The sequence below is a fragment of the Salvelinus namaycush genome, chromosome 40 (assembly GCF_016432855.1).
Source record: "Salvelinus namaycush isolate Seneca chromosome 40, SaNama_1.0, whole genome shotgun sequence".
Lineage (NCBI taxonomy): Eukaryota > Metazoa > Chordata > Actinopteri > Salmoniformes > Salmonidae > Salvelinus > Salvelinus namaycush.
The window spans coordinates 13018806-13043033 of record NC_052346.1 but is presented as its reverse complement, the minus strand read 5'-3'; the positions used below and the strand labels follow the sequence as shown (position 1 = coordinate 13043033).

General features: G+C 44.7%; 2 protein-coding genes across 5 annotated transcripts; both read right to left on the bottom strand.

Moving 5' to 3' along the window:
* Positions 1-414: 414 nt before the first annotated feature.
* Positions 415-3462, bottom strand: LOC120033536 (ankyrin repeat domain-containing protein 34C). The gene is made up of 4 exons (XM_038979924.1): positions 2802-3462; positions 2477-2659; positions 1961-2177; positions 415-1887 (listed from the first exon to the last, which is right to left on the bottom strand). Exons 1-4 carry the CDS (start codon positions 3093-3095, stop codon positions 935-937), a joined length of 1647 nt encoding a protein of 548 aa, XP_038835852.1. The 5' UTR covers positions 3096-3462; the 3' UTR covers positions 415-934.
* Positions 3463-3922: 460 nt separating this feature from the next.
* On the bottom strand, positions 3923-23223 carry LOC120033545 (single-stranded DNA-binding protein 3-like). 4 transcript variants are annotated; one of them, XM_038979936.1, is made up of 18 exons: positions 22947-23223; positions 16436-16508; positions 15754-15815; positions 13325-13409; positions 11389-11478; positions 10266-10331; positions 9811-9870; positions 9635-9701; positions 9120-9187; positions 8942-9003; positions 8741-8786; positions 8512-8547; positions 8340-8394; positions 8162-8232; positions 7916-7994; positions 7773-7801; positions 7516-7617; positions 3923-7181 (listed from the first exon to the last, which is right to left on the bottom strand). In XM_038979936.1, exons 1-18 carry the CDS (start codon positions 23000-23002, stop codon positions 7026-7028), a joined length of 1263 nt encoding a protein of 420 aa, XP_038835864.1. In that variant the 5' UTR covers positions 23003-23223; the 3' UTR covers positions 3923-7025. The 4 variants fall into 4 exon arrangements, with proteins under 4 accessions (XP_038835864.1, XP_038835865.1, XP_038835866.1 ...); XM_038979937.1 differs by having other exon boundaries at positions 8343-8394; XM_038979938.1 differs by having other exon boundaries at positions 7063-7360.
* Positions 23224-24228: the final 1005 nt, after the last annotated feature.

Here is a 24228-nt window from a genome sequence, read left to right as displayed (position 1 = left end):
AAACACTTTGAAGTTTGTGTTAATGTGAAATTAATGTAGGAGAATATAACACTTTAGATCTGGTAAAAGATAATACAAAGACAAAAACAACCATTTTTTTGTACCATCATCTTTGAAATGCAAGAGAAAGGCCATAATGAATTATTCTAGCCCCGGTGAAATTTAGACTTTGGCCACTAGATGGCAGCAGTGTATGTGCAAAGTTTTAGAGTGATCCAATGAACTATTGCATATCTATTTAAAATGTTGTATCAAGACTGCCCAAATGTGCCTAATTGGTTAATTCATACATTTTCAAGTTCATAATTGTGCACTCTCCTCAAATAGCATGGTATTCCTTCACTGTAATAGCTACTGTAAATTGGACAGTGCAGTTAGATTAGTAAGAATTGAAGCTTTCTGCCCATATCAGATATGTCAATGTCCTGAGATTTTTTTTTTTGTTTCTTACAACCTCATGCAAATCACAGTAGCCTACGTTAGCTGAACCGTCCCGTTGACGGGACACCGATCCTGTAGTTAAAGTACACAGTCAAATTAACATTTGCTTTAAAGCCCTCACTAAGAATACTGACTGACTTCTTGTAAAGGTAGGGGCATGTGACTATCATAAAGCAAGACAGACTAAAGTTCAGTGACAGCGACAACTTTCAGTGTGGTTGTGGGGAAAAAGCTACAACACAAGTGAATAAAGGCTGGGTTTTATTACCCATACAGTATAAATAGGAAATATCTAATAAACAAATGATTCCAAATAATTCTTTGGATTGGAGATTACTGCTTTAGACTGTTGATATGAATGCACACATTCAGGTCAGCAAGCACTAAATAAGTGTCTCTAGAGCATGCTCTAGAGGTTATTACAAGTAACTACACACACCACAACAGCTAACATAGGGTCTCACTCCCGCTCCTCCTTTCCCTCTTGTCTCCTCTATTCCTCCTCCTCTCCTCTCAGCGGCTCCAGCTGGATAGAGTGACGTCGAGGTGACCTCTCACTGGAGGGAGGGAGAGAGGGAACAAAGGAGGACGAGGAGGAGGTGGAGAGAAGGAGAGCAGGAATGGAAGAGGAGGTAGAGAGGGGTAGAGGAGGCAGAAAGCCTGGTCTAAATATTGCTTTAAAGGGAAGAGAGAGGGGGGGAGTGGGAGAAAGAGGGGAGGAGGGCAGCTGCGTCCGACACACCATACCTACACCTGCAACAGGTAGGCCAAGGGGTGGGACCTGTAGGTGAGACTCATGACATGATAGGGGAGGCAGGTGAAGAAGGGGTGGAGCTGGAGTCAAGGAGGGGAGGGTGTTCCTACGAGCCCCCTGCCAGCGAGAGGGAGAGCAGGGAGGAAGTCTGTCCACGGAGCACTTCCGGGTCATTGGGTCGCCTCCGATGAGATTAGATCCCCCTCTACAATGTAAAGCAGTTTGAGTACTGGGGTGTTCTCTGTATAAATCCAAGGTGGAACCTCCAGGGGCTAGCCTCCTCTCAGGGGACAGTCTGCTCTGGGCTGCCTGGAAAAGGTGCTCCTCTGTAGGAAAGAGGAGAGAACAAGAGGCCCCGGAAGATATCTCCTTATGGTAGAGATGGACAGATTGACTCTCCTTGTCATCTCCCACCTCTTCCTCTAGCTCGGCCTTCTCCCTCCTTTCCTTCTTAAAGCCGTGCTGAAGATAACCTTTTTCTCCCTTTCCTCCTTCCTCTCTTCCCTCTTTCTCTTCCTCTACCTTCCTCTCCCTCCTTCCCTCTTGGTAGACCTTGTTAAGTCGAGCCAGATTGTGAATAGCTAGCCATGGTTCAGACCACTGTCGCTGTCTGGGAGGGGTGATACAGGACTGGTCCACTGGACTCAGCTCACATGGGGAGAATCTGCTGCTGCTGCCACTCCCCCTCTTACCTGGGATGAGATAAGAAAGGATGAGACAGGTTCCTGAGATGTTTAACACCTTCCTTCCCTCCCTCCCTCTAACCTGATCCTCTGAAATTGAACACGTTCTCTCCCTCAAGTGAGTTAGGTGAGCCCGTCTTGATGATGATGTCAGAGGGTGACATGCAGGTGACAGGTGATGCATCGGGAGACGGCAGAACGTTCAGGTAGCGCCTCGTCACCGGCCCTCCGCTCACACCCATCTCCGTAGTGATGATGATGATGTCACGGCCTTTGGCGCGACATGCGTCCAGTAGCACCTGGGGTATGTAATGGTCAGTTATAATAATTTCACCACACACACAGTCTTGTATAACTAACCTTTTGAGGACACACACAATTCAGTACCATTCAAAATACTATTTTCCCTAACCCATACCCTTAACTCTAACCCAAAACCTAATTCTAACCTTAACTCTAAACCCACTAGAAATAGCATTTGACCTTGTGGGGACCAACAAAATGTCCCCAATTGGTCGATGTTTTGTTTGTTTACTATGGGGACTTCTGGTCCCCACAAGTATAGTTAAACACAGACACACCCCTCCTCCCTCCTGACCTGTAGTGTAGGCTGGTGCTGTGCGTTGATAGCGTAGACCATAGCTGAAGCTCCAGAGTAGTCCTCCATACTGGGGTCAGCTCCAGCTGAGAGGAGAGTAGAGGCTAGCTGAGCTCCAGCCCTCTCCATACAGGAATACATCAGAGCTGTACGGCCTGACCGGTCCTGGGCATTAGGGTCTGCCTGGGTGGGGAAAGATAGGATGGGGTTAGGATGTAGGTAGGCACACACACACACACAGTGGGCCTGTTTAGAATAGAGTAGGATAGAATCCCACAAGGGGAAATTAAACCTACAGAGCGCTCCTTTAAAAGCAGACACAGACCTGGTTGTCTAGTAGGTATCTGAGCAGTTTCAGGGTTCCAGGTCCAGTGGGTTCCCCTCTCAGGGCTTTACACGCAGCCAGGAGAGGAGTCTCTCCTCCTGGGTTTCTCTCGTTGACCTGGGCACCCCCCTCCAGGAGCAGCCTAACGAGGCGAAGCTTCCCCAGCCTCGCTGCTCCAATCAGGGGACTGCCGTCTGGCAGGAGGTCCTGGGGGACCGACATGGTCTGGAGGAGAGGAAAAGGTAGAGAGAGGCAGTCAAACAGACAGGCGAAAGTCAAATAGTGAGTTAGCATCCAAACGTACCTGGGTTGTCTGAGGTCCTGGGTAGATTGTTAAGGTTTCACTCCAGACGAAGTGGAGATCCACACATCACATATTGGCAGCAGACAACTTCAGCCGACTGGACACCGATACACATCCTCTTCTCTCTCCTACTTCCTCTCCATCTCACTCCGTTCTACCTCTCCTGTACGAGGAGCGTGGGTCCTGTCTCAGGTGAAGGGCAGGCGTGGGTAGCGGTGAGCGTTCAAAGTTGTCAATGGTTTTCAGCTCTAAATGTCACCTGTTGCTGAGTCTCCACACTACAAAGGCACTGGGAAGGACTGATAGAAGTCAGCTTTGAACAGCCTTCATCTGGCAGACCACCGACTGAGTTCAAACAGCCCAGAGGGGTGTGTGCAGAAATGGCACTCGAAATCAAATTTTATTGGTCACATAAACATATTTAACAGATGTTATTGCGGGTGTAGCGAAATTCTTGTCACACACAAAAAAAACAACTAAATACTGCCAAGTTGCTTAGGAGCTAGAAGCAGAGCTGCCATCTTGTCAGAACACACACTAGTGATAAAAAGACCTGTGGATATGTAGGAATGTAATGAAGCGCTCTGCTAATGACTCTACTGGCTGTTCTGCCTTTGGATAGGCCTGTAAACACACACACTTCCTTTGCCTTCATCGTCAGCAGTGCGAGAGAGAGCAAACTCTAATTGAGGTCACGGAACTAGAAGCCTCAAAAAAGGTGTTGAATGAACTAAATGTCTTAGCAAAAGTAGTGAAGTCATTTTATTTTGATGTATCTACAACAAGAGGGACACAGGAAAAAAAATAGATGACTCGATGAAAAACCTAAAACAAATGACATTTATTGATGCAACATTTCCCACCTTTTTCTCAATAAGCAATTTTTTAATCAGTCTCTAAAGAAACTTTATTACAACATAAAGAAAACGTACAAATAGGAAACATTTTATTACTACACAAGACATTTAGGAGCGGAAACTAGCCTATCAGGAAATACAAAGCAAACCCAGGAAGCAGTTCTTCACAATGTTTAATCCAGATTTCCATGATACCGTGTTGCCCCCCTTAGATTATGTTCCCGCTGCTTTTGAAAAGAACCTGAATATGGCAATATTCCAACCAAATGTCATGGGATCATTTATATACACAGCACTGCAAGAGATAGGTCAGCGTTCTCTTTCAGTTGGATCTCCAAATCAAAGTGTCACCCAATCTAAAAAGGGGTTAACAGAATTTAAAACACAGGATCATTGTAAAATGGACTAAATGTTCTGAAAAACAAACTGCCTCGTATTCAATACTGCTTTGTCGTCAGAGAAAAACATGGTCTGCATCTCAAATCTAAAGTGGCTTCCTCTCCTCACGTCATCTCCTTCATCTGCACAGATCCAGCTTCCACATCAGTGCAGGTGAAGGGAGAGGAGGACACTACTTTAGACTAGCGAGATGGATAAACCCAAGGAACAGTAACATGTTTCCTTACCCGCTGTCCCCTCCTTTCAACCCTCCCAGAATGAAGCAGTATTATACATCACCATAGAAACACAGAAATGCCCAACAATGTGACAACGTTGATTTTACATACAGGAGAGGAGTTTGCACCGGTGCAGAGTTTGACACCTCGCAATCAGAATGGAAGAACTAGGGCCAGGAGGTTTCCCTGAACAGGTCACAGTCAGGAAACACAACTTGAAAAAGGTAGAGCCATAGAGAATGATAGAGGCCTATAGTGGCCAAAATGCCATTTTTAGCATGGACAGCGCCATTGACGGCTTCCACCATACTAAAGTAGTCAAAGCAGTCAACCGGATGGGGGTTCCTATGGGTTGTAACCTCAATGGCGCTGCCCATGCGGTCACAGATATAAAGAGGAGTCCTCTTCCGTATGGGCAGAGTGGAAAGGTCAAATAAAGGTCATGAGTAGGGCCATGAAACGACAAGGGCCACAGGAGGTCGGTGCACCTTAATTGGGGACGACGGGCTTGTGCTAATGGCTGGAGCCCGAATCAGTGAAATGTTACATACATCAAACATGGTTCCACGCTCCATTCCAGACATTATTATGAGCCATCCTCCCCTCAGCAGCCTCCACTGACAAGGGCATATAAAACACTCCTAGCCCTAGTTATGGTAAGTAAATATATCTCACATTTCAAAAACAAACAGTTTCACGGTTCGTTTTCCAATAATTATCCTCTTCCAACAATAAACACTTTGCACTGGTGCAAACTAGGGCACGTTCCAAATGGCACCCAATTCCCTATGTAGTGCAGTACTTTTGGCTTCAGTAGTGCACTATATAGGGAATTGTGTGCATTTCAGATTTGCCCTTAGTGAATATGGTTCAGAGTTGAATCTATACAGCAGTATCTCAAAATACACCAGAAGCCTTTCTCCCCCTTAACTCTCTCTCTTCATATCATTAAGAAACTGTGTTAACATCTTTCCTCAATTCAAATACAGAAAAATCCTTAATAGAAAACAATCATTTTCTTTTCATCTATCGTTACTAGGGACAGGAGATTTCCCTAACAGCTTGACCTGGCCAGGAAATACTCTGGACTCTAACGTTAGTTGTAGTTCCTAACTACATAATGATCCAATAAAGAGTGTTCCTCCTGGCCCTAGTTGTGTCTGCGTTGAACAGTGAGGTACTGTAACAACAAAACACACATCGTCTCTTTCAAACCCAGTTGGTCTGAATCAACTCATTTCTCATCAGTAAATTGGTTGTGAGGGAAATATCAAAATGTCATGATATCAAAATTCACTTTACAGTATTTACAAAACAAACCAAAAGACAGATGGAGACGTCACAAAAGGAGAGAGAGGTGGTTGGGTAGGGGGATGGCGTAGGTAGGCCGATTGGTTGGTTGTGTGTGTGTAAGGACAAATGTTGTCCTTTTGGGGGGAGCTTGACAGCCGGTTACCATGGCAACTGCCACACCGCCTACTGATTGGCTCAGCTCTGTTACAAGAGTCCTTTAAGCATCCAATCAGAATAATTTCACAGAAGGTCAGAATTGCCCTCTGGGTAAAAAATACAATCAAAACAAAAACCAGACACTTCCAAGATGTCTTCCTCTAGGAGATGGATGCTGATTGGTGCAGAGTGATTCCGGAGTGTGCAGATAGACTTATTGTCAACCTGTTCTGTCTCAATGGAAAATTAAACATACAAATAAATACAACTGTGCATCCTCTGCATGTTCAGGGTCACTTAGTCTACTACAGAGAAAACGCCTTCTCAGGGGGATGGAGAGGGACATTACTATTTAAAGTACCATGATGGACCACGGTGCTGTTCTCTGACTGGTCAAAGAGGGGGCAGTAGATTGTGTATATCCTGTGGGGTTTTCCTTAAGGAGACTAGCGAAGGTTCACCATCCTGTGAAGTTACTAACGAAAAGGTCATCAGTGTGTGTGTGTGTGTGTCCTTTCAACAACAACAAAAACTCCAGAAATTAAATCCTACATTTTAAAATAACCAGAATCATCATAACAATATTATTAATCATAACAATAAAATATTATAAAAGAATAGCAATAATACATTACATACAGAGTAATGGAAATCACAACACTTCTGTTTTTCAAATGTATACACAGAGTGAACGAGGGGGGAGGGGGGATGGACGACTCTTCCATGTCTACGTCTCAAATGACACCCTATTCCTCTAAAGTAGTGCACTACATAGGGAAAAGGGGATCATTCGAGATTCGCTCCCTGTTCCACCCCTGTATCCATTAGAAACACAATCAAATCCATTAGAAACCATAAAAACATCTAAATAAAAGTGAATGCCAATGTGATGTTTGTCGAGCTTCCAGACAGCTACTGACAGAACCCTACCATGCTGTGTCCTGAAGGGTGTCCATGTTATCCAGTCTCTCCATCCTTCTTCCTCTCATCCCCGCTCTCATTGTCCAGAGCCTGACAAGAAGTCAGAGAGGCAGGGGGCGGGGTTAGAGAGTAGGGACTTCCTGTGTCTCTGTTTCCTGTCTATGCCACAGACAGCGTCGGGAAGCTCCACCTTCACTAGAGGCCCAGCATGCCCCAGGGCTGTCCTAGAAGCCTGGGTAGCGGCGAGAGTTCCGAGGGGGTGGAGGTGAGGTGGGAAAGGCAGAATGAGTCCGATCCAAGGTGAGGGGTTGGAAAAATCCAGGTGGAAAGGTACAAAAACAAAAATAACCAAAAGAAAATACAAAAATAAAGAAATTAAAATTACACACTCATCGTCATGTTGGGTGAATACTGTGAAGAGAGAAAGGGAAGGGGGGGGGGGGGGGGGGGGGTGGTAGGCATGAGTGAAAAATGTAAACGCTACAACATTACATACCAGGTCACCCACCCTGGTTCTTGTGGGGTCAAGGTACAAGGGTCAGGGGTCATCGGCCAGCAGTACTCACACTTTCACTTTGGAATGGGTTGAGGAAGTTTCCACCCATCTCTCCATCGTCCCGCGGCGTCCCGGGAGGGTTGCTCATACCCCCCATGTTGTTAGGAGAGTTCTGGATGAATAGATAGAGAGTAAGATAACTCTACAAATATGTCATACCACAAGTTATTTGACCAGCAGCACCAAGACATGTCCCTCTGACTGTAAACCCTCTGTCGGTTTGAGAGATTCAAGTCAAATGTTGTAGAAAAGGGGATTTATATTCACCTTTGGCAACCCGTCCATGTCCCCAGAGCCTGAGAGACAATGAGAGAGAGATGAGATTCAAAACAGTTCATCCATGCACTGAACATTATGTCACCCTTACGACTGCATTATAACAGGTTTCATAACCCTGTCATTGCACCCACCTAGTGAGCCGTTCATGTGGTGAGGTTCCATGGCTCCCATAGCTCCCATCGGTCCATCAGGCCCCGGGCCCATAGGGAACTGGGAGAGAACACACACACACAGAAGATAAAGATGTCTCAGCGAAACTGGACCTTCAGACTGGTTTTATTGCCCTATCTAATCAGCAGGGGGATAAAGTCATACTGTATTGTGGTGTTACGCTGCATGATGTCAAGCGGTGGAATACGACGTGTTATGTGACTCACGTTGGGTCTGTTTCCTCCTGGTCCTATAGGGTTCATCATAGTGTAGATGTTTTCACTGGAGTTGTTGGAGTCTGGGGGAGACAAACACAATAGCACAACATTAGTCCACAGAGAGAGGCAACACACATAGTGTCTAAATATAGTACTGGTGCTGGGTGGACATATTTAAGAGACGCACCACCTGGGCTGGGCATGATGGGAGTTCCGGGCGGCCCCCCTCCTCCTGGAGGACCCTGGGAAACAGTTCAAAAAGGTCAATAAGAACAGTGCACACAATTTCCCATTTCCACAGCTAAGGAACAGTTTTAGAACTGACGTGTTATTGAAAACACTGACGGTTGGCTACTCACCACATAGTGGCCTGGAGATGAGGAGGAGTATTGTATCTGTGATGAGAGAAGGGAAACTAGAGGTTACGGGGTCATAGTTACCGCCAGGAGAGATTCTCAACTAAGCAGTAGTTCTTTCCTCCAGCAACAAGAGGGCAGTATAGTACCTTTTCAAGCCACCTGTTAAATAATAATCATTGTAATGAATCATCTAATCTATGGCAAATTGAGCGAGGAGGAAACAACTTACTGAGTTAGCATTGGGACCAGGCCACGGCCCTCTACCACCAGGTCCCCTGAGAGACAGAGAGAGACTGTAAGTATAGGGAAACACTGCCATAAACCAAGAAAACAACAGTTCAACAATCATGATGTCGGGGCCTTCGATATTCAACCATCAAGCTGGTGCTAAGGGATAGACTGTATTTCTCCCTATGGAGGGAACACTTACATGTTCATCCCAGGCATAGGACCACCCATGGAGTTAGGAGGAGGTCTCATACCCCCATAGTTCTACATAGAGAGAAGAGATACACAGTGTCAAAACTATAGAGAGTGTGTGTGTGTGTGTGTGTGTGTGTGTGTGTGTGTGTGTGTGTATGTGTGTGTGTATGTGTGTGTGTACTTACCTGTGGACCCATAGGCCCCATTCCTCGCGGAGCGTTCATTCTCATTGGCCCGCCCATATTAGGATGTCCTATAGGAGAAAAGATGACAAGAACACAGTCTTAACACCAACACACACTGGTAGTTAACATAAAGATACTATGTGATGGTCTAATGGATAATTCGATTCACTTAGCAAACGCTTTTATCCAATGAGACGGTCACCTCCACACCTAATCCACATATGGCCAGTCTGAACCTGGAAGGCAGGGTTCATGGCAGGCAACAGACTAAACTCTCCTCTAACCTCATTAACTGGGACCCCTGTTGGGTTAAATGGGCATCTCTAATCTGAACCTGTAATCTCAAGCCAAAACTCAGAGACACACACTATCCTATCTTCTACCCAGATGGCCCCTAGATCTGTAAGGTCCTGGGGGCACCTGCGTTCTCAGAGAGGAACGCCACTTGAAAAACTGCAAGCTTACATAAACACAAGCATGAATAATGTGTGTGCCGTGCACACACACACACCTACCTTGTGGTCTGATGGGGTCCATGCTGTTTGGCAGGAGAGGCTGAGAACCAGGGATTCCCCCTGGAGGCTGAGGGAAACAGATGGATGAGAGAAAGGGTGATCGTGAGTATGGACCACCAGCACATACTTACCTGGAAGTTCATGTTCAGCTGTATAGGTGAGTGTGTGGTCCATACCTGATTTGGCATTCGGAGTGAGGGGCGTGGTCCACCTGGAAACCGTGGCGACATGAAAGGCTGAGAGAGACAGAGAGAGAGTTTGTCATTCCGACTGAAAAGGAGCGGAGCAGACAGATGATGGACAGAGTGTGAATGGAGGATGAGGAGGAAGGGGGGTGACAACACAGAAAACAAAAAAATGAGCAGGCTCATTAACGAGGTATTTTACAGAGGAAGCTTGTCTTCATGGATGTTGGCTTTGCTCTCCTCCCTTAGCCTTACATGTAGATGAGTGTGTGGGTTTTGTCTGTCCTGTGCACATGCTCAGTGTGTAGGTCCACAGTGGCTCATCTTTTGTTTTATTGATGAGGTGTAGGTGGAGTGTGTCTGTGTGGAGGCTAAAGCTCCCTCCCCCCAGAACAGCTCCAGAGGAGAGTCAATTATTTCTCTCTCTGTGTGTGTGTGTGTGTTACCTGTCCGTGTGGTCCCATGCCGTGGGGGGGCTGTGCGTGAGGAGACTGCTGGGAGCCTGGCGGACCCTGAGAGAAGGGAAGAGTGACATCAGAGTGAGGGAGGAGCTAACACAATTACACCTTCAGGAGCAAGGGACTGGAGAAGCTAGGCAGTAGCCAATCAGAACACAGAGAGGGAGAGGAGGCCGTTTTTCCTAATCCATGGTAAGAGGGTGTCTTCACCACTAGAGGGCAATGTTGACACAGCTAAAACGCACAGCTCAGAACGACAGTGGATCCGAGGAGCCTACAGCATGGTTGGTCACCGTCCATCCCACACTGTTCAACATCAGGACATGCAACTAGACTGACGAACTGCAGAGACTGTGCATGTATGACTTCAGGTTTGTTTTGTGAGTTGTGTGGGTCTTCTATTTAAAAAAATAAATCTTAGCGAACAAACACCAAAACACACACGATAATAACAACAGGCATATTTGCAGCAAACAGCTCTTGCTAATGATAAGGCCACTTGTACAAAAAGGACAACAAGCACACACACACACACCCTCCTCCCTCACTTGTGTTATAAATAGCACTTCCGTGCCTCTCCTCTCTTTTCTCGCTCTCTCACTACTCTTGCCATCTCCCACTCTCACCTACTTCCTCCCTCCCATTATTTCATTCCATCTCTCTCTCTCTCCAGTTCTCTTCCACTCTCTCGCTCTCTAGACAAACAATGAAGTGGTAGCCACAGAAACAAACACATTGAGGCCCCTCTCTCTCCGTTCCACCTTATCATCGCTGCTGCCAAATGCCAGGGCTGTCCATCACGCTGTCTGGCTGTGTGTGTGTGTATATATATATATATATATATATATATATATATATATATATATATATATATATATATATATAAATATATATATATATGAGAGAAGAGGAGTGAGGGATTATTGGAGGTGGAGAGAAAGAGTGGGAGGTGAAAAAGTGTGAGGAGATGTAGGAAGAGAGGGAATAAAGTAATGGATGGTGAAGATGCTTGGAGGAGTGGAGGGAGGGATGACAAGAGGGAGTTTTACCATGCATAAAGTGAGGGGCGAGGGAGGTAGCAAAAGAGAGGGATGAATAGAGGGAGTTTTACCTGGAAGAAGCCGGGCGGCATGGGTCCTCCTGGCATGCCATCATTAGGAGGCATGTTCCCCATCACAGGACTGGGGGCTGCTGCCGCACTCTGCAACACACACACACGTTAAAAGATGAAGCACACAATCACACACTAATAGATGCATTGGGTCTTCCTCCATCTCGCTCTCCCCTCTTTCTCCGGCTCATTCCCCTTAAACCCCTCTCCATCCCCAAACATCTGTACTACTCCTCTTTCTCACCTCTATCCCCCTCCCTCCTCCCCTCCCCTCCCTCCTCCACAGCCCTAACCTCCCCACCCTCACCTGCCTCAGTTCTTCCCCGTCGCTCTCACTTCCTTTTGCTCACTCCCCCTCTCTCATCTCTCTTGCAGTAGCTAGTCGAAGCTGTTGCTATGGAGACTGGTCCTTTGCTCCCTGTCCCTCTAGCATCCCCCTCTCAGAGAGGGGGAGAAGAGGGAGGTAGGAGAAAGAGACCGAGAGAGACAGAGTGACGAGTTTTTAGTAACAACCTCTAACCAGGCCCTAGCCACTTGTCTATCCAATTATTTCCTATCCACACATGGGCAATATGGTGAAAACTCCACCTATCATATCAGAGGGCTAGGTTCATATAGAAATACCATTAACCAGGCTACTGGCATCATGCTTGACATATTGACAAAACACAGACAAATCCTAAATCCTACACGTCAATGACAAATAACTGTACATCAATACAGCTACATGGTTGACTATCACTCACCCACACAAACAGAAATACATTTCAACACACACCATCACACACACACAGTGACAGGAAGCACCACAGGGGAAGGTTAATGTCTGGCTCAGCCTATAGGAATCCACCACCATGAATAATTAATCAACAAATCAAAACTGATGATTTGATTGGGCGATGTGGTATGTGGCTCACCGATACTGAATGGAATTGATCTATCCAGCCCACACACAGAAACGGACAGATCAATGGTGCTCAACACATTATTGACCTTTTCCCTTGTACCTTTTCAATGGTAAGACACAAACAAACACTGGAAGATGAAGAGGGAGAGAAAGAAAAAGAGTGGAGGAGAGAGAAAATAAAAGGGGGAGAGAAGAGTGGTAATCCCCCCCACCCCCCAAAGAGAGATGAGAGAGTGAAGGTGGCAAAATGAGAGAGGGAGGAGGGCAAAGAGAAAGTTACAGGAAAACAAAATAACTTGTTTTCTATGAATTTAGAAAACAGCAAGTCTGAGCCCACAGACACCCACACAGACAGAGATGCACACTCCCCCTGCCAGAATGCTAGACATGGATATGGACACAGACACCCACACAGACAGAGATGCACACTCCCCCTGCCAGAATGCTAGACATGGATATGGACACAGACACCCACACAGACAGAGATGCACACTCCCCCTGCCAGAATGCTAGACATGGATATGGACACAGACACCCACACAGACAGAGATGCACACTCCCCCTGCCAGAATGCTAGACATGGATATGGACACAGACACCCACACAGACAGAGATGCACACTCCCCCTGCCAGAATGCTAGACATGGATATAGACACACACCTTGTGTGTTTGAGTGCCCATCTGGTCCTCAAGACTTGCAAACTGGCACTTCACTCAAACAGTTGCCAGCCAAGGCAGACAAAACAGAACACACAAAGCATGAAAGCAGAACACACACACACGGTTAACCAGCTCTCTCTGGCACTGAGGATGTGAAAGCCCCCCTTGCTCTGGGCCGGATGCCAGGGCTGCAACACACACACACACACACACACACAAATCCCTGGCTTAACCCCGGCCCAGTGCTGGGATTACTGGATTAAGACCTCTATTCCATTATTTCCACACACTGACGATAGCAACACACACACCTAGGACAAGGGAAGAGGCGGGACGAAGACGCACACACACTTGGGCCTGTCACTCACGTAATCATGGAAGGCCTTGGCCTCGCTGGAGTGTTCGCAGTTCTCCCGTCTGTCCGGCGCAGCGCAATACAAATCCCAGAATACACTGCAACGGGAAATAGAGCAAGAGGGTTCATGTCAGGGAGCACCTGATGAGCAAATAGAGGTGGTAAAGAGGTCAATCGAACTCCACCAAAGCAATTGAATTGCCATGGAAACGCATGAAGGACCGTGGGGGAAAGATCCCGACTCTCCTCATTGCCCCCCCAGCAAAATTAGCCTACATTTAGGCTATTGTTTACATGTGTATTTCACACTATGTTGAGGTAGAAATCTCAATATAATGCTTGTATGGATGTCAACCCCAACATGTTTATGTCATCGTTACAAATCAATCGCATTATATAATTAAAAAACGACTGACCACCACCAATTTCTGTATGCTAGCTATGCTAACCAGTTTATACAAACGGGAGTTAGCATTTAGCAGTCACTTCTAAACCTTCCACATGTTACGCAGCGAAAACAGCTAAATATATCCAAATCGGACTTAAGTAACCACATTGTGGGCCAGTTACAGTAGATAAATGTCCACTTTGTTAAAACGTGTGCCAACCTGGTCAATGGAACGTCTGCGTTCCACCGACATCTATGTACAGTACATCAGTTTTTCACCATACTACTCTCACTTGCCATCTATCACACCGACATGTGCGCTCTCTCACTCACACACGTACAGTTGAAGTTTGAAGTTTACATACACCTTAGCCAAATACATTTAAACTACATTTTTCACAATTTCTGACATTTAATCCTATTAAAGATTCCCTGTCTTAGGTCAGTTAGGATCACCAATTTATTTTAAGAATGTGAAATGTCAGAATAATAGTAGAGAGAAGGATTTATTTCAGCTTTTATTTCTTTCATCACATTCCCAGTGGGTCAGAAGTTTACATACACTCAATTAGTATTTGGTAGCATTGCCTTGAAATTGTTTAACTTGGGTCAAACGTTTCAGGTAGCCTTCCACAAGCTTCCCACAATAAGTTGGGTGAATTTTGGCCCATTCCTCCTGACAGAGCTGGAGTAACTGAGTCAGGTTTGTAGGCCTCCTTGCGCACACACACTTTTTCAGTTCTGCCCACAAATGTTCTATAGGATTGAGGTCAGGGCTTTGTGATGGCCACTCCAATACCTTGACTTTGTTGTCCTTAAGCCATTTTGCCACAACTTTGGAAGTATGCTTGGGGTCATTGTCCATTTGGAAGACCCATTTGCAACAAAGCTTTAACTTCCTGACTGATGTCTTGAGATGTTGCTTCAAGATATCCACATAATTTCCTTTCCTCATGATGCCATCTATTTTGTAAAGTGCACCAGTCCCTCCTGCAGCAAAGCCCCCCCACAACATGATGCTGCCACCCTCGTGCGTCACGGTTGGGATGGTGTTCTTCGGCTTGCAAGCCTCCCCTTTTTCCTCCAAACATATCTATGGTCATTATGCCAAACAGTTGTATTTTTGTTTCATCGGACCAGACGACATTTCTCCAAAAAGTGCGATATTTGTCCCCATGTGCAGTTGCGAACCGTAGTCTGGCTTTTTTATGGCGGTTTTGGAGCAGTGGCTTCTTCCTTGCTGAGCGTCTTTTCAGGTTATGTCGATATAGGACTCGTTTTACTGTGGATATAGATACTTTTGTACCGGTTTCCTCCAGCATCTTCATCTTTGCTGTTGTTCTGAGATTGATTTGCACTTTTCGCACCAAAGTACGATCATCTCTAGGAGACAGAACGCGTCTCCTTCCTGAACGGTATGACGGCTGCGTGGTCCCATGGTGTTTATACTTGCCTACTATTGTTTGTACAGGTGAACATGGTACCTCAGGTGTTTGGAAATTGCTCCCAAGGATGGACCAGACTTGTGGAGGTCTACAATTTTTTTTCTGAGGTCTAGGCTGATTGCTTGACATCATGGGAAAATCAAAAGTAAAGAGGCACTGAGTTTGAAGGTAGGCCTTGAAATACGTCCACAGGTAAACCTCCAATTGACTCAAATGGCGTCAATTAGTCTATCAGAAGCTTCTAAAGCCATGACATAATTTTCTGGAATTTTCCAAGCTGTTTAAAGGCACAGTCAACTTAGTGTATGTAAACTTCTGACCCACTGGAATTGTGATACAGTGAATTATAAGTGAAATAATCTGTCTATAAACAATTGTTGGAAAAATTACTTGTGTCATGCACAAAGTAGATGTCCTAACCGACTTGCCAAAACTATAGTTTGTTAAAAAGAAATTTGTGGAGTGGTTGAAAAATGAGTTTTAATGACTCCAACCTACGTGTATGTAAACTTCCGACTTCAACTGTATGCATCTGAATGTAAATGATATTCTAAAGGAATACACAAACGTGTGAACACAAGAAGATGCGCACGGGGCCGAGATACTCACCACCACCACGAGTGCAGGAATCCAGGAGGCTCCCCTAACGTAATATTCTTTTCCCATCGTATCTGAAAGAGAGAAAGCAACATGATGTCTAGTTTTAAACTCAGCAGGAGAGGAGACGGTCAGGGTGGGTGTGTGTCTAGAGTACGTGTGAAACTCATTCCACTGAGGGCTGAGCGTCTGCGGGTTTTCACGCCTCCTTTGTACTTGAATGATGAATTAAGGTCACTGATTAGTAAAGAACTCCCCCCACCTGGTTGTCTAGGTCTTAATTGAAAGGAAAAACCAAAAACCCACAGACACTTGGCCCTCCTTGGAATGAGTTTGACACCCCTGGCCTAGAGGTTAAGAACACATAATCAGTCTGTCTCAGCAAGTCAATGCTGTCCCTCTTTCTCGACCACGCTCTCTCTCCCGCTCTCCTGCTTTCCCTACCTCTCAGTCAATGCCCTCAGACACAGTTACACCTCGTTCTACCTCTTCGTCAACACCGTCCTTCCCCCTCGCTCTCTCGGTCTCCCTTCCTCTACCACTGCCTCCATCTAGGCTACCGCTACCTGTCCACATCTCTACCTCAGTCTCCCTCTCTTTTCCTCTCAGTCAGTCTCTACCTTTCTCCCACAGTCTCACTCTAGTCCCTTACTGGGAAGGAGCAAAGTCGGAGAGAAAAGTGTGTGCGTCTTACCTCTGACAAGAAGGTCTGTGCAGACTTCTGTGCTCCTACATGCAGCAGGTACTCATATACGTACAGCGCTAACCTGCAACAGAGGAGAACAGGACATTACATTAGCAAAATGATAGAAAAGGCCATAGGAGTTAGCATTTGCAAAGATCTGGATGAGGATACACAAACCTCCCACAACAACAAGGCAGACCGTGTGAGCAGGGCCAGCTCCAGGCATAGGCGGTCGCTTAGGGCCCCAGGCCGCTAGGTTGTTTTTGGGAACTCAGTCAGGGTCTCAACTTACTGTTGCCAGTTAGAATAGTAGAATACACAAGGTGCAAGTTCGAAATTTGGTTGTGCATCAGCAATTTCTCAATTTCAGCTAACAATTTTTTTGATTTATTTACCAATCATGGCCAAATACCGACCAGGTATGTGCCTAAGGTCCCCAATTGATTTTGTTAGTCTTTGTCACTCAGATATCATTAAAACCCTTTCCAGCCGGAGCATTCTAATTTTGTAATAACAGTTAAACAATGGTTTAAAGCCTTAACACTGCCGTCCAATCACCAAATGTATTTCTGTAAACTGCCATTTACACATGACAACATGAGCTACAAATAGATAGAATTGGTTTAGGGATTTATGGGCGGGAACCTTTTTTTACTTCAATGAAAGGTCACGGCGCAAATCCTCCATTTGCCTCAGTGCCCTGGTAGATGACTTAAAGGAGAATGGATCAAGTGCTATTTTGACAGCTTCAAAGTGAAAACCACCAGGTGGATCAGATGAGGAAAGAAAGTTGCTATTTCCTCCGTTTCTGAATTTTTTGGGGACATTTCTTTCTAGCTGGCAAAACAAGTGAGCTAGATTTTCAGTGTACTGTCAATAACATAGCTAAGTTTGTCGCTGATATGGGCTAGTAAAAATAGGCAGGTAGACTAGCGGTTAAGAGCATTGGGCCAGTAACCAAAAGGTTGCTGGTTCGAATCCCAGAGCTGACTACATGAAAAAATAATCTGTTGATCTGCCCTTGAGCAAGGCAATTAACCCTAACTGCTCCTGTAAGTCAGTCTGGATAAGAGTGCTAAATGACTCAAATGCCAATTAAACCAGATTGACCACTGTGCTCACACTGGTTTCACTTCACTTGCAGTGAAATATGTGAGCTTGCCAGATCAGGCTGGTTTTGGGAGGTTAAGGAAATACAGTATGCTTGATGTCCCCCTGCCCCCACAGGTCTAAGACACTTCCCAGCGTTGCTCCCCGGCCTCCCAACGCCCCTCCCCAGACCGCTTCCACCCTTGCCTCTCCCCTTCTGGTCCCCCCTCTTACCCCCCCACTGGCCTTGCCTCCTAGTCCTACCAGACAACGGCTGCATATCAGCTTCCAGGTCCACCGCAGCTACTCTGAGATAGCTGACTCCTCTGCCCACCAGAGCTCCTCCATAACTCTCTCGTGTATGTTCCTCACCCGTGTATGTTGTCCTTTCCTTTTCCCATATATCCTGCCTAACAGGCTGCCTACATGTTTGAGTCATGACTCTCATGGCCTTGGAGATGTAAAGGACATGTAAAGACTAATGTTGGGCTTTTAAATTGTTCCCGTTCTGACTCCTCACGTGATAGGCCTAGTGTAATGAATGTACAGAAGAAATTGAAGGTGTAAAAGCATTATATGCCTTTATCATATTAAGTCATTACAAATACATTTTGATGACAATATCTCTAAGATGGTTGTATTTAATGTTATGGCTATGATGGAGATATATATATTTTTTTTTACAGGTTTGAATGAGACAATGTCCTCCCTAATGTTATTCTTTCAATAAAGTTCTTGAATTATTAATATTATATTATTTGTTTATGACTTTCCTTATCATATGTCAGACTAAATACTATTTGTACTTTTTTTTGGTGCAGATGTGTTGAATATACTATGCAGATAAGTGTCCGATCACGGAACATTCCATATAAAAACATTTTTAAATATCATTGGTCACTAAAACAACTTATTCACAGTAAAAAAGCTATTTCTATTCTGATTTCAGATTTTCAATCCTTACAAAACAAAACATGCTCTAAGTTTTTCTCGATCTTCATTAGAAAGTGTTGTAAATTGTAGGGGGGGGAAAGCATAGATTTTCATATAAGATACATTTTCACAGGTGTTCTTTCTTGACTGATTGTCATTTGAAAGGGCAGTTTCTCAGCTTTCAAAATCGGTATCATGTTTTCATTATACTCATTAATGCACGCAGAGGTCATGATCCAGTGGAACATTCTGCTCAGGCTGTAAAGGATTAACATGGCATAAGTCAACGTGTAGAACTGCTGTAAATTTGCTTCAAAAGCTACAATATGTAACTTTTTCGGCGACCTGACAAAAGTCATAGAAATGTGAGTTACAGATCTGCGTGCGCAGATTCTATGTGCGCTATATCTATGCTTCCCATTTTAAAGTTTTGATTTTGTACACCAGCTTCAAACAGCTGAAAGTGAAATATGATTCTCTACACTATACTTGCTTGTTTTGTCAAACGGAAATTAGGCGAACTATTCAAATTTTAAGAGAAATTACTGCATAGTGCCTCTTTAAAACTTCAAACATTTCACCCCATGACAAAATGGGTAGAATTGCAGGAAAGTAACAAAAAATATGTTTTCTACCACATGGCAAAATTTGTAGAATGGCATGAAATTTGTTATAAAATTGCTAAAATGTTCTCTTTGCAAAATATGTAGAACTACAGAAAAATTGCTTTAAAACTGCAGCACTCTACACCACATGGGTAAGTGTCCACTCAAATGTTTTGCCCGCGAGGTGGAGGGCCCCCCAATCAAATCTCGCTTAGGGCCCGCAATAGGCTAGAGCTGGCCCTGTGAATGTCAGACCTGGGTTAAAATACCATTTCAAATATCTTATCACATTTCAAGTAAATATTAAGATAAAAAAAAAATATTTGAAAAGACAAGTAGTTGAATATTTGAATGCTGTGGGGAAAAACATTTGGAAGGTATTGGCATGTATTGGAAAATAGGGTAAATATGTTTAAATTTAATCACTTTTTGACCGTATCCCCTTTGATTGAATTTTCCCCCAAAATAAATTCACATACATATTGGACCATGACCTAAATGGTCAGAAAGTTGACTTCTTACACCTGAATACCAAAACATCCAGGAGATGAAGGTGCTCAAAGTTGACCCATTTTACATACCACGAGACAGCCATGTCTTCAGCATTGGAAAAGATAAACGGTTGAGTTTGATTATTTAAAAAAAAATCCATACAAAAACAGGGTGGTCAAACTATTTTATAATTTCATGAAAAACTTTTTTTATATTCGCATATGTTGTAGCTTAGAGCTTTCATCATCTGAGGTTTGTGTTGTGCCTGCCATCAGTTGAGACGCAACAGCTCGTGAATAAAATCGAAGTAATTGAGTCAGCACATATTATTTGAAAATACTAAAATACACAGAAAATAAGTACTTAAATAACAAAATACACATGTATTTGAACCCAGGTCTGATGTGTGTGTGTACAGTCGTAAGTGCTGTCTCACAGGACAGGGTCATAAATAGCTGAGGGGTGTTCCCACCCAGTGATCACACAGATAAAACAACTGGTGAGACAGGACACACACACACACACACTGCCAGAGAAGAGTACGAACCCTCTTAAGAGCAGGAGGTAATTGTGAGGTTGCAGCTCTTCGGACAGGCGAGCCTGTGATTTATGAGCCAGGATGTCAGAGGTAGTGGTTCTAACACACACACACACACACACACACACACAAAACTGTCTGTGGCTGCCTGGTGGTGTAGTAAAGTTTACTGTCTGTCTTTGGTCAGTTAGGCCTCCCTCTCACACACACATCTGACCAATGTATCAATGTGACCACTGCACAGGGCACTCAATGATTTGAAAGTCCCGTAGCTCTTTGAGACTGCTGGTTTAGTGTGGGTCTCTCTGCACACACCTTAGGCAGTGCTGTAGGGGTAAAAAAAAAAAACAGGTGGGCAAACTGATCGGCGGTTACAGTGAATAAAGTAACGCTGCCTATACTTTCAATGCATTTTTCCCCAAAAGGTGGGGAAATGTAGCCAGGACACCAGGGTTAACACTCATTCTCTCATGCTACGTGCCATGGGATCTTTTAGTGGCCACAGTCAGGACACTCTTAACATGACAACATGAGTGTGCCGAAAGACGGCACTCTACACAGGGAAACGTCCCCAATCACTGCCCTGGGGCACTGGAATTATTATTTTTTTTAGACCAGAGGAAAGAGTGCCTCTGCTTAGCTTCAGAGGCAAGCCAGAAGTGGGATGCATGGAGGGTAAACTGCCTTTACCCTCCACTACACCACTGACTTTAGTTAGTGTAGGTCTACTCTCACATACACACCATGTCTTCTCCTGCCCGTTAACAGAAGGCTATGGTTAACAGAAACTACTGATCTCCCCCATAAGGGCACTGATGAAATGTTTATGTGTGATGGGAGGCCTGTCTGTGTGTGTGCGCGGGGTGGGGGGGGCTACATGCACCTGGTCTGCTGCATTATTTAAGCTCACGCATTGAGAGGAAGAGAGTTTCTTGAGCTGCAACACTGGGGAGATGTTTTGATGGGAAGGTAGTGTCTCTGCACACACGCACAATTACTCAGTCAGCAAAGGGACAGCTCACTCCTCCCTCAGTCCCTTTCTCTCACACAAACTTCCCTCCTGATGTGCGCCACCAGTACACCTGACATCCTGGCTGCGTCTGCAGACAAACCCCCCCCCTTTAAACATGGATAAGCCAGCCCACCGACACACACACTCTCTCTTTCTCACAGACCCGAAAAACACACACATTATTCTAGCTCAGAGCGACCGCACACACCACTCCGACTCACAGCACAGAGCAACCGCTTCAGTCAGACACTCAATAATTCAACACAGAAGAGGGAGATGAGGACTTGGAAGAGAGAACTGAGCATTGGAGAGGAGGGGAAGAAAGGAGAGGAGACAGAGGAGGAGAGGGAGGGGAGGTAAGGAGGCAGAAGAATAGAGACACAGAGTGGAGGAAAATGAACAAAAGTTTGCCTTCTGAGTAAAGCTATGGTCTGCCCAGAGCTCAAGTGCTGAGGTTGATTCATAAAATCAGTTAGGCTAGATTGTAGAGATTAACATACTTATATCAAGCACAGCAGCGACATACACAAAAGGAGCAGACAAATGTTTTGACAATTTATTTGCACATCTAAGGGACAAGGCTTAGAACAGTTTTTATTGAAATATGGACTGAAGTGTGTGGGTTAAAGCATGGGCAAATAATGAGGTATTGGCTTTGTTGACATTTGGAAAGACACAGGAAAAAAAGCCATCTACAGCTTGTCAGTAAAGTTCAAATAAATCAGTATGAATAGCCTAGTAGTTGTGTTGTTCACGGTGCATAATGTTGAGTATCTGGTTCTGCAGGTTATAACAACAAAACAATGAAATCTCTTTAGAAACCAAATAACACATGTTGAGAGACAAACATGTTTAGGAACTAAACATATGCAACACAGTAGTACTAGGTGGGTAAGATAACGTTTGTCGTACTAGCAGCCAGTTCCTACATCAGCGGAACAGCATCCTTCACGGACTAAACGGCACCCGTAGCTAGCAGACAAAGGGATAGGTAAGCTACCGCTATCTGAGCTAGCACACTACCTAGAGTTTAACTCAACTATTCGGCTAAATGCTTAGCATAGTGGCCAATTTTAAAATTATAGAAAACCTAGTTTTATAAAGTACACGTATTTTACTCTTTAAAAAGAGCTAAACAAACTGTTTGGACACAAAGTTGTCATACTTGCCGCTAGCTAGCTCCTAGCCTACCTAGCAGTAACTCGCGTATGAAGGAACACATTCATACAATGTAGAGTGAGTTCGAATAGTTACTTTTTGGAACGTTGGACACTCCTTTGTTACATTGAAACAAAACCGGTTACATTGGTTTCAACTTTGTAAAAGCTATCAGTCGGCTACGTTATTTCACCATAAACTAATCCCAGGCTTCCTGAAACACACAATCATCTTCACGAATGCATTGTTCCCAATACCCAGAGAGGTAGGGATTCTCTTTTCCACTCAATTATAAAATGCAACATACTGCACTGACAGTTTAAAAACAAACGAATTTGCCAATGGTGTTTAATATCTACAATGTCATACATGAAGTTAATAATATACTGTACCGGATGAGAATGAAACGAGTAGGAATGGATACCTTGGTAGTAAGCTAACGTTAGTTAGGCTAGCAATCAACCCCCAATAACTGCTTGCTTGTTAGGGAGGGCTACAAGACTTCACCGATGCAAGAAAACAACCTGAAAAACAAAGAACCAAAACTACGAAGAGAGAGCATATCGTATCCTAATCTGCACCCTTTCTATGACAACAAGCGAGGTGGTGTATGTGAGCGTTGGAGATAACAGTAGATATCCTAGCATTAGTGTCTCTAGCTGGTGTTTGTGACATTGCACTATTCCCACTTACTTTTCTCTTGCTTGGTTATCTGAGGGCACAACAGCACCTTTCCCCTTGGCGTACATCCTTGAAGCTGGTTTCGATACTTTTTATTCAGTCCGGTTCCGACACCTGTCAAAGAAAGCGACCACTTACGATCTCCATAGCTACACGGCAGTAGTGTTCTCTCTCTCTCACTGTGCCCCGGTGTCTTTTTTTTCTAGCAGGCTACATCCATCCTCAACATTGCCGATCCGAACAGGGGCTGCTGCCGTCGCGGGGAGCTTGAAACCGTCTGTTGGTGATCGTTTTTTTTTTTTTGTCGCTGTTCCAGGGTTTTACTAACGCTCCCCCTGTTATAGAAGGGTGGGGGCTTCTTAAAGGGATAGATACCTTTTTTGTTTATTTGCCAAACTAAATTATGATAGACTGGTCAGTGTTCTTCATTCCTGTGCCTGGAGACCCACATGGTTGTGTGCAGGGTTTTGATATAGCACAGCACTAACATACCTCTTTTAACAGTACCCTACTGTGACCACATTTAACTGTGTGCTCTGTAAGGTATGTTCCAGCCAGGAATGGTATATAACAGCTCTGCGTGTCCTGTTTAGATATAGTTCTATGGCTGTGTTTACACAGTAAGCCAAATTCGGATCATTTTCCCACTAATTGGTCTTTTTACGAATCACATCAGATCTTTTTCAGAGCTGATCTGTTTGGTGAAAGGACCAATTTAGTGGAGATAAACAGATCAGAATTGGGGTGCCTGTCTAAACACAGCCCATGTGTCGTGTGAGGGAATTATTCATAAAATGTGTACATGTATACCAAGTATGAAGTAGAGGGATGTGTGTGTGTCCTGTCCCTTTAAGAATGTGTGTGAGTGCCAGTGCAGTGGCTGGGGGTGTGTGTGTGTGTGTGTGTGCAGGAGCGAAGTGTTCTGTTTAAATGTTGCTCATCTGTGGGAAGGACACACTGACTGCATGCGTGTGTGCGCATGCATGTGTCATTCTTGGGGTTAGCCACCTCCACTGTTTTCTACAGGACACACATAAGCAAACACATTGTCCAAAAAAGGGGGAAAGAGAAGAGAGAGTGCAAACACAGTCTAGCTAGGCAGAGCTGTCAGTGTGCTTGTGTTGCTCCAATAGGGAAGAGAGTGAGGGAGAGTGTGTTTGTATCTACTCAGCTCTAGACCACAAACTCTATCACTGTCTCATCATAGCATCAGTATCGATTGGTCTGAGCCCACATACCTCTCAGAACACATATACTGTTGAGGGAGTGTGCCTGTGTGTGTGTATGTGTGTAT

What these genes read in the sequence shown, in the direction of transcription:
- LOC120033536 (XM_038979924.1), bottom strand. Translation starts at nt 3,095, where the DNA reads ATGCTAACTCACTATTTGACTTTCGCCTGTCTGTTTGACTGCCTCTCT. An exon ending in GATACCTACTAGACAACCAG is followed by an intron (nt 2,660 to 2,801) that starts GTCTGTGTCTGC and finishes TTCCCCACCCAG; the next exon opens with GCAGACCCTAATGCCCAGGA. An exon ending in GTTCAATTTCAGAGGATCAG is followed by an intron (nt 1,888 to 1,960) that starts GTTAGAGGGAGG and finishes ATCTCATCCCAG; the next exon opens with GTAAGAGGGGGAGTGGCAGC.
- LOC120033545 (XM_038979936.1), bottom strand. Translation starts at nt 23,002, where the DNA reads ATGTACGCCAAGGGGAAAGGTGCTGTTGTGCCCTCAGATAACCAAGCA. An exon ending in GATAACCAAGCAAGAGAAAA is followed by an intron (nt 16,509 to 22,946) that starts GTAAGTGGGAAT and finishes CCTCTGTTGCAG; the next exon opens with GTTAGCGCTGTACGTATATG. An exon ending in CACAGACCTTCTTGTCAGAG is followed by an intron (nt 15,816 to 16,435) that starts GTAAGACGCACA and finishes TCTCTCTTTCAG; the next exon opens with ATACGATGGGAAAAGAATAT.